We start from the raw sequence: 18,548 nt of genomic DNA on the forward strand, positions 1-18,548 counted from the left end.
ATTGATGATTTAAGAATTTTTTTAAACATTTTGGCTATGGCTGAGATCATAGCTAAGATCATACACTGCTTGAAGCCTAAGATGAACCTAAGATGAGCTTTTCTGTCCAGTGTCATGAAGAGTATATGCTTACCAAGAGGTGAAATGCTGTCTTGCCGACATCTCAATAGCTGTTCTATCCTCTCTTACAGTGTTATGATCTGACGTTAAATGTTTTTTGTGATTGTGAAACACTGCCTGAGTGTTTTTCTATGCTTGTCTAGCTCAGCTTAAACATACACAAAGTGGGGTTTATTTTCACATCAGCAATTTGGCACAAGCTTCCAGTTGTCATTCACAAGTGAACTTTTCTTCGACTTGTTTGGACTCTGCAGTTTAACACGACAATCATGCTTCATTTTAGTTGCTTTTTTGTGTGTCTCGTGTAAGGAGGGACGGCTGTGAGGGTTGTAAGAGAAGGGGCTTCTACATTTTACTGTTATGTGGTCTGACTCACATTACCAAAGTGAGAGGATAAACACAACGAGGTATAATGGCACCAATTTAAGGTCTTTCAATTTGACTGAGTCCTCCACCGCTCAAGACTGATTGAGCAGCATAGCGGTACATTCAGTGTAGCAATTAAGGAGTCTGTGACATTCATAAGCTGTTTGTGTCTGAATTTCTATTACTCAGAACACCTTTAACAAGGTTGAAATAAAACTGCAGCAATAGTAGGGCATCTGGGTAGTGTGGCGGTCTATTCTGTTGCCTACCAACATGAGGATCGCCAGTTCGAATCCCCGTGTTACCTCCAGATTGGTCAGGCATTCCTATAGACACAATTGGCCATGTCTGCGGATGGGAAGCTGGATGTGGGTATGTGTCCTGGTCGCTGCACTAGCTCCTCCTCTGGTCGGTCGGGGCGCCTGTTCGGGGGGGAGGGGGAACTGAACTAGGGGGAATAGCGTGATCCTCCCACATGCTACATCCGCCTGGTGAAACTCCTCACTGTCAGGTGAAAAGAAGCGGCTGGTGATTCCATATGTATCAAGGGAGACATGTGGTAGTCTGCAACCTTCCCCGGCTTGGCAGAGGGGGTGGAGCAGCGACCGGGATGGCTTGGAAGAGTGGGGTAATTGGCCGCAGTACAATTAGGGAGAAAAGGGGGGGGGGTCCAAAAAAACAAAAAAGAAACCTGCAGCAATAGTGTGTACATACACACAAACACACAGACGGAAGCAAGGGGAATTTCTCTCTTCATCCCTCAGTGCCCCCTTTGACTCTGATGTTTTGCCCTTGGTCATGATCAGGTGCCAGCGCATTGCATGGCTCTGAGAATGAATCCCGGCCATGGAGAAAGAAACAGCCTAGAAAATGAAAGATTTTATACCAATCAAAGGCGAGTGGGGGGGGGGGGGGTTGATGATCTACTCTGGTCACGCACTGGCAGACTGTGGACCATTCTCAGAGGGTTTCAGCCTGGCTCTCCGTACCAGCCTAGGCTCCCTACCAAAGGCCTCAATCCAACGGACAAGGGCAATGAGCTCCGGGTATGAGGAAGGACTTGAGGAGAATGCATTCTGCAGGTGTTTGGCTGAAATAGTTTACTTTGCCCTTTGTTGCCCTTTTAGTTTTGTGCATTTTAACCTATGATTTCCATCTTGTCCAATAGTTTGTTGTTGTTCCTCTTAATGACATAGAATCTCACCTGATGGCTAAACTTGCATTACTTCACACACACAGTTTTTCAGCAATATCTTAATTGAAGAACCTGGTTGATATTGCTACAGAGCATTGGAGTGACCACACTAAAAAAAAAGAAAAGCCTTAACAGGATATACGGTGGCTTCAGAAACTGTTCACTTTTTCCACAATTTTTTTGTGTTGTATTCATTGAAAATTGAAATTTTTTTACCATCAGTCTACACACAATACCTCAAAATGACAAAGTGAAAACTTGTTTTATCTCTTAAACTGCAAATTTGTATAGTCAATTGGTTAGTTGTGGTTTAGTTGAGTAAACAAACACAAACAACAAACACATTGACATATTTGGCAATGTGTTTGTTGTCTCTACAGTGGCAGCGCAGTGGCGCAGGGGTTGGCGCTGTTGCCTCACAGCAAGAAGGTCCTAGGTTCGAACCCCGGGGTTGTCCAACCTTTTGGGGGGGGGGTCATCCCAGGTCCTTTCTGTCTGGAGTTTGCATGTTCTCCCCGTGTCTGCATCTGCATGGACATGCTCCGGTTTCCCCCACCACAAAAAGACATGCATGTTAGGGTTAATACTCCTGTCTGTCCCCCTGACCAAGGCATGGCAAGATGAACTGGAGTTGGTCCCCAGGCGCTGCACGGCGGCTGCCCACTGCTCCTAGCTACACAGCTAGGATGAGTTAAATGCAGAGGAAGAATTTCCCCACGGGGATCAATAAAGTAGTAAATAAAAATATTTGAACGATTGTCATATGCATCGCGTAACAGTATTTATAGCTTGCGCTAATTTGCAATATCCAAGCCAAGATGGGTGTTTCTAACCAGCTTGACATAAAACGCATAAAATACAAAAATATGAAATAAGGAAATAAATGTGTATCTATGTGTATAATGTTTACATGTAGGCGGCACGGTGGCGCAGTGGTTAGCGCATTCACCTTACAGAAGGTCCTGGGTTCAAGCCCCGGGGTAGTCCAACCTTGGAGGTCGTCCCGGGTCATCCTGTGTGGAGTTTGCATGTTCTCCCCGTGTCTGTGTGGGTTTCCTCCGGGGGCTCTGGTTTCCTCCCACAGTCCAAAGACATGTAGGTCAGGTGAATCAGCCATACTGAATTGTCCCTAGGTATGAGTGTGTGTGTGTGTGTGTGTGTGTGTGTGTGTGTGTGTGTGTGTGTGTGTGTGTGTGTGTGTGTGTGTGTGTGTCTGTCAGCGCTGTGTGATAGTCTGGCGACCTGTCCGGGGTGTCTCCCCGCCTGCTGCCCAATGACTGCTGGGATAGGCTCCAACATCCCCGCGACCCTGAGAGCAGGATAAGCGGTTTGGAAAATAGATGGATGTTTACATGTATATAATTTGCACTAGAGTTAAATTGAAAGTATGGCAACAAGTTGCTACAATGTTTGCCAGTAATGTTTTCTTGTCACCTCTAATAGAGAATTCATGTTCCCTTGATGTAAAACATGCACATGTAATTCGATGGTCCAAAGAGTATGTATGTTGTCAGAATGCCGTCAAACTACTGCACTAGTATATGCTGACCAATAAGGTGTGTGTGAGTGTGTGTGTGTGTGTGTTTGTGTGTGTGCGCGCGCGTGTGCGTGCGTGCGTGCGTGCGTGCGCACACGCTCTCCAGATTTTTTTCCCCAGGAGCTACCTCAAAAAAAAAACTACTGCTGAGGAAGAACCAAATTGCGCAAATGATAAAAAAATAACACAAGGCATCCAGGTAGCATAGCGGTCTATTCCGTTGCCTACCAACACAGGGATCGCCATTTCGAATCCCCGTGTTACCTCCAGCTTCGTTGGGCGTCCCTACAAACACAATTGGCCATGTCTGTGGGTGAGAAGCCGGATGTGGGTGTGTGTCCTGGTCACTGCACTAGCGCCTCCTGTGGTCGGTCGGGGCGCCTGTTGGGGGGGGACTGGGGGGAATAGCGTGATCCTCCCATGCGCTATGTCCCCCTGACAAAACTCCTCACTGTCAGGTGAAAAGAAGCGGCTGGCGACTCCACTTGTATCAGAATAGGCAGGTGGTAGTCTGCAGCCCTCCCCAGATCGGCGGGGGGGCAGTGACTGGGGTGACTTGGAAGAGTGGGGTAACTGGCAATTTTACAACTGGGGAGAAAAAGGGGGGTGGAAATCCCATTGTACCACCATTTAAATATATAAGACTGCAGTGTCATTCCACACATTCACCAAACTCACATTGCTATACAAGAGCAGATAAACTAAACTGTCTTGTTGTCTTAAAGAGTGAAAGTAATTAGAACATCATTAAGTTATCACTGCCTCTGAAACTGTGGCCAGCGAACAGCTGTCACTCTACAGTAGTTTATGATTTTAATTTAATCCTAAATTTGTGCCTTGCTAACAATGTCACTGAATGAGTTTGCTTTGTTTTTCCAACTGATATGAGTGGCATGGTCACAGACAAACACAATGCCATCATCAAGTTGAGGTCATTTGCTTGGCTATACTGCACACTTCATTGCATCTCTCTGAACCATTACATTTACGTAATCTTACTTAATCCAAATCAACGCCTGAGTGTGTGTACAAGCCTGTTTCATGCTTGTACCATCTCATAGAGAATTTACTTGACTAACTGGATTATTTTGCTCCTTATTTGTTGAGCACTATCCCTGCCGCTGAGTGTTTCTTTTAACAAAGTTATATATATATATATATATATATATATATATATATACATACATACATATATACATATATACATATATATATATATCATCAGCTGCTAATGTGGTGAGTGCACGACACACGAAACAGGCCTGTACTGCAATGCATTAAAACTTTTTTTCCCGTATCTGTGTTGATATTCCGCTCCTCATTAGTTGAGCACTTATAACACCATTAACGGTTTCAAAAAAAACCCCGCTATATATATATATATAAAATCCAGTGGTTCAAGTAAATTCTTTATGAGATGGGATGGTACAAGCCTGTTTCATGCCATAAGCACTTGAATCACTGGATTATTTTGCTTCTGATTTGTTGAGCACTTTTCCTATCATTGAGTGTTTCTTTTAACAAAGTTTATATATATATAAATATGTACATTTTTCATTTTTATTTTTAGTAGTTTTATTGACAGCTGATGATTGCTTATAGCATGAAACAGGCTTGTACTGTTTCATAGAGAATTTACTTGACTAACTGGATTTTATATATATAAATGAAAGAAGTAGAGATTGTTTTGGTAAAACAATGTCCTACAAATGTTTAACATTACTTAATACGCCATTCACTATTCAATGATGTAATTTGTATTTCATTTCATCCTTCTATCCGTTCTCTTTTTCTTCTATCAGTAGATATCATCGTATTTTAGTGCACTTGCCATAACTCTAGACTGTGCCTGCCAAGTAAACAGAGTATGCAGGAGTGTTAGATTTGATTAAGATATTCACTTGACCTCCATTAACCTTGTCATCAAGCATATCTCAAATTAGGCAGGTCTTTATTTAATTTTATTATGTACCTTTGTGGCTCGGGCCAAGTTTGAGGCACTTGTTGGAAAGGTAGCTTATCTGTGTCTGTGTGCATGTGTGCACACACATCTATGTTAATGTTTAACATAAAAAAGAGCCACCATCATACCTAAGTCTTTTAGATTAAAAATTGAATGTTCACCTGGTTGTCAGATTCAGTGTCATATTAATCAATCTTGGATGGTACTTCAGAATATTGCTGTTGTATTTACTGGATTTTTTTCTATTTTATTCAAGATGGATAGTTGTTTTTGTTGTTGTTGACGTGCTCCATCTAATGCTGACTTCAGTGTTTCCAAACTGCTGATGTCAGTGGAATAGAGATTGTTTGTCGGCGGCTAAAGATGCATTAATCATCGAGCATTATCTATTAGAATACAGAGTTTTGGAATTCTCCGAGCCTTAATCCTTACTCCTTTTACACCTGAAAGACAGAGGCTATTCAAGTTGACCCACAATAATAAAAGAGGATTTGTCCACTCATAGGATTTTAAAATCTGTCTGAATTCGCTTGGATCAGAGGTACCTAAGTCACTGTTATGGGTCTGTGTGGTCACAAAAACAAGATTAAATCACAGTCTTCTTGGGGAAGTCCAGCTTTGTCCTGGTACAAGGCATGGCATGTGGTTGAACTGATTCGATAAGGACTGGTAAATCTGAGAGTGGGACTTGTCAGTAAATGGATTATACTGTGCATTATGAACCAGAGAAAAAATTCTCCTGTCACCTGAAATTATTAAGTTAAATTTATTATTAATTAATTATTATAATGAAAAGCATGAATTTGCTGGGTAATAGAGCTTAGCCTGACTTGTTTTAAAACGTGTAGCTTCTTGCTCAGAAACACAAGCTCTCTTTTCTTATTCGAGTCTCCAATATTCCTTGTGCTCTTGCTTCTGCTGTTTCCCCAGCACATTCTGGCCTTTTGCTTGCTTTCCTTATACCTTGTTCAATTGCCTTCATCTCTTTTCATTTTTTTTTCTATGCACTGATTTCTCTCACTCACTTTTCTCCAGTCTGTCCTCCGAAGTTTGAGTTGCACTGATGCTTCTCTCCCTTTTCCATTCCCTAACAGTTCGACAAGCACACTAATGAGTGTCGCACTGAAATGATCCAAAATGTTTTCCCAGTTTATTTTATGCATCATGTGTACCGATATGAAAGCACTGAGATATCCTTGTTCATTAGTAATTCAAACTTTTCATGATTCAACTAATCTTTATAGAAAGCTCTTCATAGGGCGTCTGGGTAGCGTAGCAATCTATTCCATTGCCTACCAATATGGGGATCGCCAGTTCGAATCCCTGTGTTACTTCTGGCTTGGTTGGGCATCCCCACAGACACAATTGGCCGTGTCTGCGGTTCGGAAGCCGGATGCGGGTATGTGTCCTGGTCGTTGCACTAGCGCCTCCTCTGGTCAGTCGAGGGGGGGGGCTGGGGGGAATAGTGTGATCCTCCCACTCGCTACATCCCCTTGGCGAAACTCCTCACTGTCAGGTGAAAAGAAGCGGCTGGCGACTCCACAGGTATCAGAGGAGACGTAGTATTCAGCAGCCCTCCCTGGATCGGCAGAGGCGGTGGAGCAGCGACCGGGATGGCTGGGAAGAGTGGGTGATTGGCCGGATGAAATCGGGGAGAAAAAAAAGGGGGGGGGTAGAAAGCTCTTCATAATGTTAAATCAGACAAAGGTAATGTTGATAGATGCTTAACAATGGTTCAACATCCCTGAATTGGGCAGTGCTTTATCTGTTTTCATTTAGATTTTTTATTGTGTCTGGATGAAGGAAGGGGCAGTAGAGGCTCGCCTGCTCTTATAGTCACAGCTACAAGTGTTTTAATGTGAACAGGGGCTATGTATGACAATATATGCCAACACTTTTAGACATGTATGATTCATTAATAATAATAATGCATTTTATTTATGGGCACCTTTATTAGCACTCAAGGACACCTTACAAAACACAGTTAAAACAAGCAGCACTGTATCAGTCATCATAAAAACAAAGCAGGGGTATACAATAATAAGTTAATACAACAGATAGGTATACAATTATAATATGTGCAAAACTCAATGTGGGTGTAACCTTAAAAGTCGGGATCAAACCAAATATGCTAGTTTGAAAAGGTGTGTTTTGAGATGGGATTTGAAGGAGGAAAGACAGTCAATTTTGCGATGTCTTGTGGGAGAGAGTTCCAGAGGTGGAGGGCAGAATGACTGATGGCTCTTGAGCTCATGGTTGTCAAGCAGGCAGATGCTGTAGTGAGTTGGAGAGCAGAAAAGGATCTGAGAGTATGGGAGGGTGTGTGGATATGAAGGAGTGTGGAAAGATACAAGGGTGCTAGTTTATTAAGGGCCTTAAAGGTGAGAAGCAGAATCTTGAACTCAATACAGTATTTAACAGGGAGCCAATGAAGTTGCTGAAGAACAGGAGTGATATGATCTGTGGAAGGAATTCTGGCGATGATATGGGCAGCTGAATTCTGGACCAACTGATGTTTATAAAGACACTTGAGAGGAAGACCAAAGAGGATGTAATTGGCAGTAGTATCAATAGTCAATACAGGATGTATGGCAATGCTGTTAGGTATAGGTGATGGATGAATATGATTAATATTGCGTAGGTGGAAGTATGCAGGCTGAGTAACATTGTTCATGTGTGCTTCAAATGATAATGTGCTGTCCAAGATGACACACAGACTCTTAACTTGGGGGCAAGGAGGAACTATAAAATTGTCAATAGTCAGAGAAAAACTATCAAGTTTAACCAAAGTAGATTTAGTATCTATGAGGAGTGTTAAAAAAGGCCAACTTTTCTCATTCTATCTTTCATTTACATTAATCAATTTCATATTAGTTATCACAGCTGTCAGTCAACTACTGTGGTTATCCACTCAAGTTACTGTATACTGTATGTGGTGAAGAAGCTCAACTATAAAGTTCTGAACTTCAACTCCATGTCTCTGTCTCTTATTAGATGCTCTGCAGCATGTTTGAATCCTGTAATCAGCTATAGTTATAATAACGGGTGAGGGCTACATCAGCCAACTGTTTAAACAGGTGAGAGCTTCCAAAAGGCCTCAGTTTTATCACTTAAGTTTGAGGAAGTTGTATGAGAACATTGGTATAATTTCTAGTAAGCAGTCAGGGAAGTGGGCAGAAGCATGTAAGTAGGCTTGGTGGATAGATAGAGCTGGGTGTCATCCATGTACCAGTGAAATTGTATGCCTAATTTCCTGAAAATGTGGCCAAGAGGTAAAAGGTAAACAATAAATAGGAGGGGGGCCAAAACAGAGCCCTGGGGAACGCTGGTAGTAACAGGAAAGGACTGTGAGCTCAAATTTTTAAGTTGAACAGACTGGTTGCAGCCAGAGAGATATGACAGCATCAAAACCCCCAAATTGTATGCGGAGGACTTTTTTATGCCCATAAAAAGAAAAGAGCTTTAATTTACTGTTGCCGTTGTCAGTTATGAAAGCTTTAAGTGCCGGGCAGGTGCCACTAAGTGGATTTAATCAAGGCCCACCGATGTGTGGATATTCCCTGATGCCCACGAACCAGCCCCCAGCTATGAGTTAAGTAGTGCCACTGCCTAGTGGATACCTCAGGGGAGGAATAGGCTATTAGAGTAAACCCCTACAGAAAATCAACGTCTACAGTGCTATTGTTTTTTGTTTTTCTTGCCCTTTTGTATCTGTATAAGTCAGAGAGTACTGCTGGTGTCATGTGTGGCTGCTGCTTCACCCTCTCGTAGCCCCCCCCCATCCATCCCTGTATGTCTGTGTTATGTTTATCTGTTGACTTGTTTCACCGCTGTTTATTGTAAAGCGATTTTGAGTGTTAGAAAAGCGCTATATAAGTTTGATTTATTATTATTATTATTATTATTGTTATTACCTATTATTATTACCTTATATAACATTTAGAAATTTACCCAGATATTTGAGATTGTTTTATTTAGTCGATGCTGATAATGTTTCAGGATTGAAGGCTTAACAGGCCGTGGCCCTTAACCCCACTGTGTCCAGCTTCAACAGAGGTCATATCACTGGCAGCATCAACATTCCCTATAGCACTGTGTTTGGTCCTGACGGTGAAGTGGTGCAATGTCCTGCAGCTGGAGCCCTCCAAAACTACAAAGGATGTGTCATTGTAGTCATCAGCCATGCCATGAAGAGTGCCACTGCGGTGAGAATGCAACACACACATGTAATTCTGAATCCTCAGTGTAGTTGAGGGTCGAAGAGCATTGCTATGGTATTTGTTACTTCAGTTTTATATGAACACATACAGTAGGCACCCAGGTAACACCACAATTCTTTGTTTTTTCTTGGTCTTGTTCTCTGTCTTGTGTTTGCTTACCCTCATTACATAAAGAAGAAGGAATATGTTGTTTTATACCAAAATGGTAGCTTGAAAGCAATATGTGAATGAATAACAAGTTGTTTGCAGCTGCCAGTTCAAGAAACATGACTGAGTCTGGTGAGCAGGCCCCAATTGATGTCATTCATCTTATTCCCTTGGCAATAAAAAAAGTACAGATGATATGGATTTTTTAGATAAATAGATAGATATGTATATAGATTAACAGATAGATGGATAGATTTACAGATATGATACATAATTCATGTAGTTGGATACTCACATTGTTTGGTAGAGATAAAAGTTAATTTGAAAAATAGTTTTCCTTTTTTATGAAGTGTTGAGTTGGGCTGTTAAATAGCTGTATATAAAATATGGTATTTATGATGATAGCTGAGGGACATCACGAAGTGGAAATATACTGTTCAGCGTATTTTGATGCTGTAAAGAAACATATGGATTATTTAATGGGTCTGAAGCCTTTTCATATGTGTGGCAGAATTTTTTACTTGTCATAAGGACTATAGTTTTTGCTCTGACCACCAGTTAAGAAGAGTATTTATGTATAAAGGTCAACCTCATCCTGTGTTATTTGTTTATTATTGTTAGTACGTTTGTTTGATATGTTGTTTTTTTTTTGCAGTTCTCATGATTTTATTATTCATTCGTTATTTTTCAAAAGTTTGTTTTACTTGTCAAAAAGGATGTCATTATACCAGAGTATACTATAAGTAGGGTGAAATCATCCTTAACGAGTAACAGTCAAAATGCTATAGTCAAGTTATCTTTTCTTCCATAGGAGAGTAAATGATAAGAATGACAGGTGTAGAGAGAGGGACACCGTGGCTGGGGCTCAGCACTGCCACATAGCATCTCAAATGTCATCAGGCAGAGTTGAGCACCGCCACATCTTACATCAACAGTTAATGCATTCACACATTTTTTAGTCTGCCTTTATTGTTAAAAAAAATACATGTATCACATGCTGGCCATTCAAATAAATAACGATTCATGAGTTTTCGAATTTGAAATGATGTCACGTCGTTACTTTCCTGGGTTGTAAGAGTAGGATGGTGTCACACATTACGTGCATCCATGTGACAGACAGAGAGCCATCAGACAGGAGTGAGTATACCACGCAGTTCATCTGATATTTCCACTACTGAACAATGTCTGCTCTATCAACTTGATATTTTAACAAACTGCTATAAAATTTATTAACTACAAACCAGCAACTATGGTCATTCATTATCATCAAGTTTGTTAGTTTTAAATCAAGGCAAACTCATCATATCTTCAGGCAGCCAAGTAATTTATTTTAGCTAGCTAGGTATGGCAGTAATATCAGCAGCCAGGACCATTTTGCTAGGCTTAAATTTGTGACTGTAAATTAATAATAATAATATGAACCATCCCGTTAATCAAGTTGAGCTCAAGGCCAGTATGTGGCGTCCCACTCAGGCAATATAGACAATTTTTCCTCTCCTTTTTTGTGGTCAAAATTGTACAGGATCATGGAGATAAGACAGGGTGGCGTTAAGAGGAGAAAATTAACTGATTTTTTTTCAAAGGTAAGGTGTGACGTAAGTTAGATGTCAAAAGAAAGCCATGGGCTATCAAAAGTATTAAGGAATAGTGTAACAGCTTGTTTTGGTGACTGCAACCCAAGATAATTTGATCAGGGTTCACTCTGCCATGGTTAGGCCTATTTAGTTCAGGATGTTCAATCTGATGTCTGCTATATCCCCAGCTCTAATGATCCCACTTCAGTTCAATGTGCTTGAGCCCCCTTTGACACACACAAGTTGTTGTTGCTGTAAAATTTATAGAGTTTTATATTTTGTAAGGTTGAGTCATCCAACCAAGCATTAAAGAGTCATCATGAGAATGAGAAACTGAGAGTGCAGCAGGACAGAGAAGAACAGCACAGAAATGAGCCACACAGTTCAGCAGAAGCAGGTGGGGCAGCACACACAGCAGAGGGGAATCATCCAGGAGCACAAAGTGGCGTAGAACAGAGTGGAGCAGAGCAGAGTGCAGCGCTACAGAACAGAACAGTACAAGGCCAGTCAGGGCAAAATGGTGAAGGACAACAGGACTGCAGAGCAGTTAGTGGGCTTATACCAGACTGTTGAAGTGATGCTCAATTTGAATATTTCAAAAAAACTTCATTTTTTGTAGTTAATGACAAAAAACATGTCATTTTGGGTCCATAGAACAGCAAAACTAAGATATTAATTCTCTAGTGAGCGGCAGAATTGTAGAGTTGGCCCATATGGCAACAGTAGGGAGAAGCAAATGAAATTGCTGAGGAAGAAAATACAAGAAAGAACACAGCGTCTCACAGAGCCTTAAACTGGCAGAAGAAATATTCGAAAAACAGGGTGAAAAAGCTTTGGAATCAAGCTTTTACAAAACACCAGAAGAGCTTCTAGCCTCAACTCAGCACATCTTCAGAACAGTGTATGTCGCTAAAAATAATAGACCATATACTGATCATCCTGGACTAACAGAACTACAGAGGTCAAATGGTGTAAATGTGGGACGAGTACCTCACACAAATGTCTCATGTACAGAAATCATACTTTTCGTACCTACAGAAATGAGGTAGGCATTACTTGCAAGTATTAGATCTACTTGACTCAAGGTCACTGTTATTGCGGATGAAAGCACCTCTAAGTAAAACATCTTGCATATTGTTAGGGAGTTGTTCCTTATCCGATGAGAGGGTCTAAGGACAGGATGTTGTGTTGCTGTTAAGCCCACTGAGGCAAATTTGTAATTTGTGATATTGGGCTATACAAATAAAATTGATTTGATTTGATTTGATTGTTTACCTCAGAACATCAGTTAAAGGCTCAGAACACTGACCTTTTTCTTTTTCTTAGATCCTTATTGAGCTCAAGAATACCATCGCAGTAGGAATTACTGATAGACTGCTGAACTGTCTGTTGAGATACAGCCTTGATGATGTCTTTCTTAAAGAATGTCTGGTTGGATTTTGTTCAGATGGTGCCCCTGTAATGTTAGGCAGAAAGGCAGGGCGGGGGTGTACTCAAACCTGAAACGTAAATTTCCAAATCTCATAGGCTGGCATTGCCTTGAACACAGGTTTGAGCTTTCTGTTGGGGATGCAGTGAAGTGCTGCACAGAGACCAACCACTTTACTATTTTTCTTTTTTTATTCCTGCTAGGTGGATTGCCTGGAGGGGATTATGAGTTTGGTCACGCACGTGTGTGTGTGTGTGTGTGTGTGTGTGTGTGTGTGTGTGTGTGTGTGTGTGTGTGTGTGTGTGTGTGTGTGTGTGTGTGTGTGTGTGTGTCCACCACAGCTAATCTTGCAAAGTACTGGACCTATCAGCCTACATTTTTTTGTGCACAGTTATGACTGTATGATGAAGAATCTCTTGTGGTTGTTATGATTCAAAACCTTTGAAAAATGTTTGTTCTTGCTATCGCTGCTCCCTCTTATCATTCACTCTGTCGCTGCTCTCTGTTGCTGCCCGATCTAAGTCAACCGTACGTATGCATATGCAACTCACATACTATGTGGTTGACTCGGATCAGGCAGCGACGTGATCAAAAGTTATTAAAAGAATGTTGATAATCCAAAAAATGCAAACTTTATCAAGGAACAAATTACTCAAGGTTGCAGTCAAAACAGGAAGTGTCTGAGTCAACCGTAGATGTGTCACACATGCGCAAGCATGAATCGTTTACCCAGCTTTATTGTGTTATCAAAATAAAGACAGGGTTAAGGTCAGGCCAAAATGGTTGCATAGCAAACCTTTTCTTTCTGGAAAGTGCAAGTTCATTTTAGACTTTGTTGCATTCGTGCGGGGGTCCACTCAGGAGGCTGCACATCCACAGACTGATGGGCAAAATGTTTTTATTAAATAGATTTTTTTTTAGCTTGAGCACTGCATATTAAAAACTTTTTTTTCCATATTTCCCATTCAATTGACTTGGCTACTGCACAAAAGACTTATAATGGCAGGTAAAACACTGGTTTTTCTGTCTGTGTGTGTGTATCTGTCTGCTGCTAATCTTGCATACTACTGGGCCTGTCAGCCTAATGGTTTTTATGGTCAAGGAGCTCATGGTTGCAGGGATTCAACATTTTTTGAATAACATGTTTTATACTGCAATTGAGTGCTAACTCCTCAGCTGATTTTTTGCCTAAGTCTGAGCACCTGAAAAGGGGAGAGTCGTAGGCAGTGCCTCCCTTCTCCCGGTAGGTGACAAAAGGGGTGGTTTGTCGCCAAGTCCGAGCACCAGAGAAGGGCAGATATGCCTGGCGGGGATCTGCACTCTACTGAGTGCACTCTTTTAGGTAGACAAGTTAGTATATTGTCTGTACAATCAGTCACCAACAAACTTGAGGGAGCTTGATGCCGCAGCCTCTGAAGTAGGTGTCTACCTGAGATGGATTAGACATGTCTTGGGGATAAAGTGGGTTGCCTCGTCCTATAGAACAGGGAATGCTGTTTGGACAATGTATAGTGCAGTGTACAAGCACCTCACTGCTGAAAATGAAGATGTAGAAAGAAATTCAAATGAGAGATGTATGTATGAAGGTCTAGCAGCAAAGTTGAGCGGAGATGCTTTTGGGCAAAACTTGGCTCTTATGATGGATTGTCGTGAGGAGCTTAAAGATGTTTTGATCTCTGCAGACCAGAGACATCAGTCTCACAGTCAATCAATTTGATAAAAAAGCAGATAGATTTATTCTCTGCCATGAGAGATAGTCCAGATAGTGGTCCATACTACAAAGCTTCATGTGAGGCTATTCAGAGAGGTTCCATTAATGATTTGCCTTTACAGAAGGACAACAGACAAAAGGTTATTGATCCCAGCAAGTTTTATGATGCATTATGCATAAGCATGACAAGTAGTGTGATCAAATATGAGGGAAGAATCACTCTTCACAAAGTGAATGTGTTGGATCAAAGCCCATTGCCAAGCCCACTACCATTACTGTGTGGTGAAGAGAAAGCTGGATAACTTTGCAGTCAGTTAAAGATAGGGTTCTCTGGAGTCAAACAGAGCTACAGAGATTTCAAAGAAAACCCACATATGCCAGTACATCGAGCCCTGATGAAACTCAAACATGCAATGGAAATGATTACTGTTAGCAGAGCAGGATGTGAAACAGGTTTTTCAGAAATGAATAATGTTTTCACACCATTTGCACACAACTCAGAATTGAAAATACATCAGCTCTTATGCTCGTCAAAATGGTTGTCCCTCCTCTTGAGTCGTGGACCCCGGTAAAATATGTGAAAAAGTGGGTACTCACCAGAAGGTCTGCTGACCATTTAGCATGTAGAAAACGGTGTCTTATCACACAGGGTTCAACATATCAGCCTATTTGGGATCTGATAAACTAAGAGTATATCTCAATGTGTTGTCACCTAGTAACCAGCGTTAGCCTATGTGGCATTCTGTAGGACGAATTTAACCACATTTCCAGAAGGCGAAGCATTCAGTCATTCATCTTCAGCCGCTTCTCCAGGGTAGGGTCGCGGTGGCAGCAAGCTAAGTAGGGCACTCCAGACACCCCTCTCCCCAGCAATGCCCTCCAGTTCCTCCTGGGGGATCCCAAGGTGTTCCCAGGCCAGATTGGATATGTAGTCCCTCCAGTGAGTTCTGGGTCTACCCCGGGGTCTCCTCCCAGTTGGCCGTGCCCGGTAAACCATGGTTGTAAGCCTTCTCCAAGTCCACAAAACACATGTGGACTGGCTGGTCAAACTGCCATGCCCCATTCAGCACTTCCGCAAAAGTAAAGAGTTGGTCCGTCGTTCCACGGTCAGGACAGAATCCACATTGTTCCTCCTGGAGCCGGGGTTCGACAATCAGTCAGAGCCTCCTTTCCAGCACCCTAGAGTACACTTTCCCAGGAAGGCTGAACAATGTGTTGCCCTGATAATGTGGAGCACACCCTCCAGTCAGAGGGTGAAGGTGAAACATATTTTCTCTAAGTGTACATGGAAAAAAAGGTTTTATACTACATTGTTTGTTTAACATTGTGGATGTAGGGTGAATACAATTGTGGTTGTAATAGTGGTAAACATTGTTAGTAGGTGAGATCATTGTAATCCTTTGAGGTAATCCAAATTGTTATGTAGTGTATTTTTTTTGGTATTTTGTATTGTGTTATTCAGAATTCAGGGTTGAGATGGTCTAACTTTACTAACAGAAAATATTGACACACTTCACTAAATGTGAAATCAAAGGAAAGAGTCAAATTTGCAGCGTTGGGAATACATTCTTTCGAAGAACTGAGAGATAAACTATTTTAAGTTATCTTGGTTGGATAAGGTGAGCGCTCTCAAAAATCAAACTTTATGAGTTATGAAACAGGGCATTGAACTGTGGCTTAGAATTGTGTTTTGTCAAGAATACTTAACTCTAAATGTCCTTGTGCTATTTATAAAGCGGCACTAAACACCACTGTCACTGCTGCCGTCAAACATGCACATTCATACCAACCCTGAAACTGGTCATTGGTTTCGGGTTGTTATGCAACTGTATTGATTGTACTGTATTGTTTATAAGGGTGGGGATACCTGCAGTCAGTTTAGACTGAAGATGTCACTTAGTTGAGTGATGAAACGTACTATCTGTCAACGTTGTATCCAGAGGAACGGATTCAACCTTGTATGGTTTTCATACCTGAATTATTGAGCATGCATCAAGGCATCATGCCAACCCTGCTCAATCAGGGCCCCACCACATAACAAATCCCAATTTAACCCCTGCATACCACACAGGTCCTGAGCCAGATTTGAACCCAGGTTATTGCAAATAGGGCTGAGGCTGAGGCCATTTAGTGCATGTAAACTGGTTTAGTCATCAGGTCAATTCCTGTCTGTGCTCCTGACTGAGGCATGGTAAAAGAACTGAAATTGGTCCCCAGGTAATGCACAGTGGCTGCCCACTGCTCTGCTCCCAGCTACATGGCCAGGATGGGTTAAATGCAGAAGATGAATTTTCTCATGGGGATTAAAGTATATCTATCTATCTAAAGGATGATGATTGGCTGTAATTTCCAATCAGAAAATGCAAATTTGATACTAGCTTGATGCAATTGCCAGAAGTATGTGAGCATTTCTTGGTTGTATCACTGACTGTATTTGAGTAATGAGAGTTAGTCAGAAGGCCACACAGTGGTTTAGTGGTTAGCACTGAACAACACAACATTTCCACACAACAAAAGGGTCCTCAGCCCTCATTTTTTATGACGGTCCATTAGTCCCTACGTATGGACTTTGCGCATTTCCTGCATGTTGACTTGGTTTCCTCTGGGTAATGTAGTTTGTCAGTTGAAGTGGACACTAATGTGCCGGCAGATATGAATGGTTTATTTGAGATTTGAATGTGAGTTCAGTTGTTGTCCAGCTTGTTCAGAGTGTCCTCCTCCTGGCTTATGCCAAATGCCTGGTAGGACATGCTCCAGCCCCTGCAGCCCTGGTTAAGATTAAACAAAGACACAGACAATAGATGAGTTATGAACAAATCAGACTGACAGACCGCTAGATAAGCATACAGTGAGATAGACTGGTAATCAGACACTGAAATTGGAATGGATTCATCTAGACAATATTAGTAAGATTCGAACCCCCAGGCCGTCCCAGGTCCTTTCTCTGTGGAGTTTGCATGTTCTCCCCGTGTCTGTGTGGGTTTCCTCCAGGTGCTCCAGTTTCCTCCCACCATCAAAAAGACATGCATGGGGCATCCAGGTAGCGTAGTGGTCTATTCCATTCCCTACCAACACGGGGATCCTGGTACAGAACCCCGTGTTACCTCCAGCTTGGTCGGCCATCCCTATAGACACAATTGGCCGTGTCTGCGGTTCGGAAGCCGGATGTGGGTATGTGTCCTGGTCGCTGCACTAGTGCCTCCTCTGGTTGGTTGGGGCACCACTTTGGGGGGAGGGGGAACTGGGGGAAATAGCGTGATCCTCCGATGCACTACGTTCCCCTGGCGAAACTCCTCACTGTCAGGTGAAAAGAAGCGGCTGGTGACTCCACATGTATCAGAGGAGGCCTGTAGTAGTCTGCAGCCCTCCCTGGATCAACTGAGGGGATGGAGCAGTGACTGGTACAGCTCGGAAGAGTGGAGTAATTGGCCGGATACAATTAGGGAGAAAAGGGGGGAATAAAATACAAAAAAAAAAGAAGCCTTGCATGTTAGGGTTAATACTCCTGTCTGGACCCCTGACCAAGGCAATGGAAAGAAGTACCAGAGTTGGTCCCACAGTCCAAAGACATGTAAGTCAGGTGAATTGGCCGTACTAAATTGTCCCTAGGAATGAATGGGTATGTGTGTGTCAGCCCTGTGATGGCCTGGCGGCCTGTCCAGGGTGTCTCCCCGCCTGCTGCCCAATGACTGCTAGAATAGGCTCCAGCATCCCCACGACCCTGAGAACAGGATAAGTGGTTAAGACAATGGATGGATGGATGTTTATCTGTATTGACTTCATGCAGGCCACAGGACAATCCAATGAATATGCATATGAAGAGCTTTATTTAGCCCAGATATATTATTGCAAAATAGCATTAATTAAAGCTGTTATCACTAAGTATCACTAAGTAAGTACGATGCAAGGGTCTAAGGACAGGATGTTGTGTTGCTGTAAAGCCCACTGAGGCAAATTTGTTATTTGTGATATTGAGCTATACAAATAAAATTGACTTAAGTAGTTTTTAATTTATTTCTGTTAAAACTTCATAGTTCTTTCTCTTTCCAGTTTGCAACCCACCTGGTGAAGATAAACTTTCCACGGGTTTGTGTCCTGGATGGAGGCATCAACAAGATGAAGCCTACTGGACTTCTCACTGTTCCCTCACCCCAGATCTGACTGGACGTCTCAGCTGTCAGTCAAACTCGACTTCACATGAACAGAAAGGACCAGAAGAATGATATTCTGTTTTGTGCTGATAATAAAAGTTGAAAGGAGTAATGAAATTGTTATGTTGAAGTGTT

The 18,548-nt window shown here is 42.0% G+C and overlaps 1 protein-coding gene across 1 annotated transcript in view; it reads left to right on the plus strand.

Annotated features, from left to right (window-relative positions):
• Nucleotides 1-18,523, plus strand: part of tbck (TBC1 domain containing kinase) — a 74,734-nt gene extending 56,211 nt beyond the window's left edge. Inside the window, exons 25-26 of the mRNA XM_056279966.1 lie at nt 9,227-9,386; nt 18,313-18,523. Coding sequence (XP_056135941.1) covers nt 9,227-9,386; nt 18,313-18,423 — 271 coding nt within the window. The 3' untranslated portion in view covers nt 18,424-18,523. The remainder of the gene's footprint in view (nt 1-9,226; nt 9,387-18,312) is intronic.
• Nucleotides 18,524-18,548: the final 25 nt, after the last annotated feature.

Source organism: Lampris incognitus, chromosome 5 (genome assembly GCF_029633865.1).
Source record: "Lampris incognitus isolate fLamInc1 chromosome 5, fLamInc1.hap2, whole genome shotgun sequence".
NCBI classification, from domain to species: Eukaryota; Metazoa; Chordata; class Actinopteri; order Lampriformes; family Lampridae; genus Lampris; species Lampris incognitus.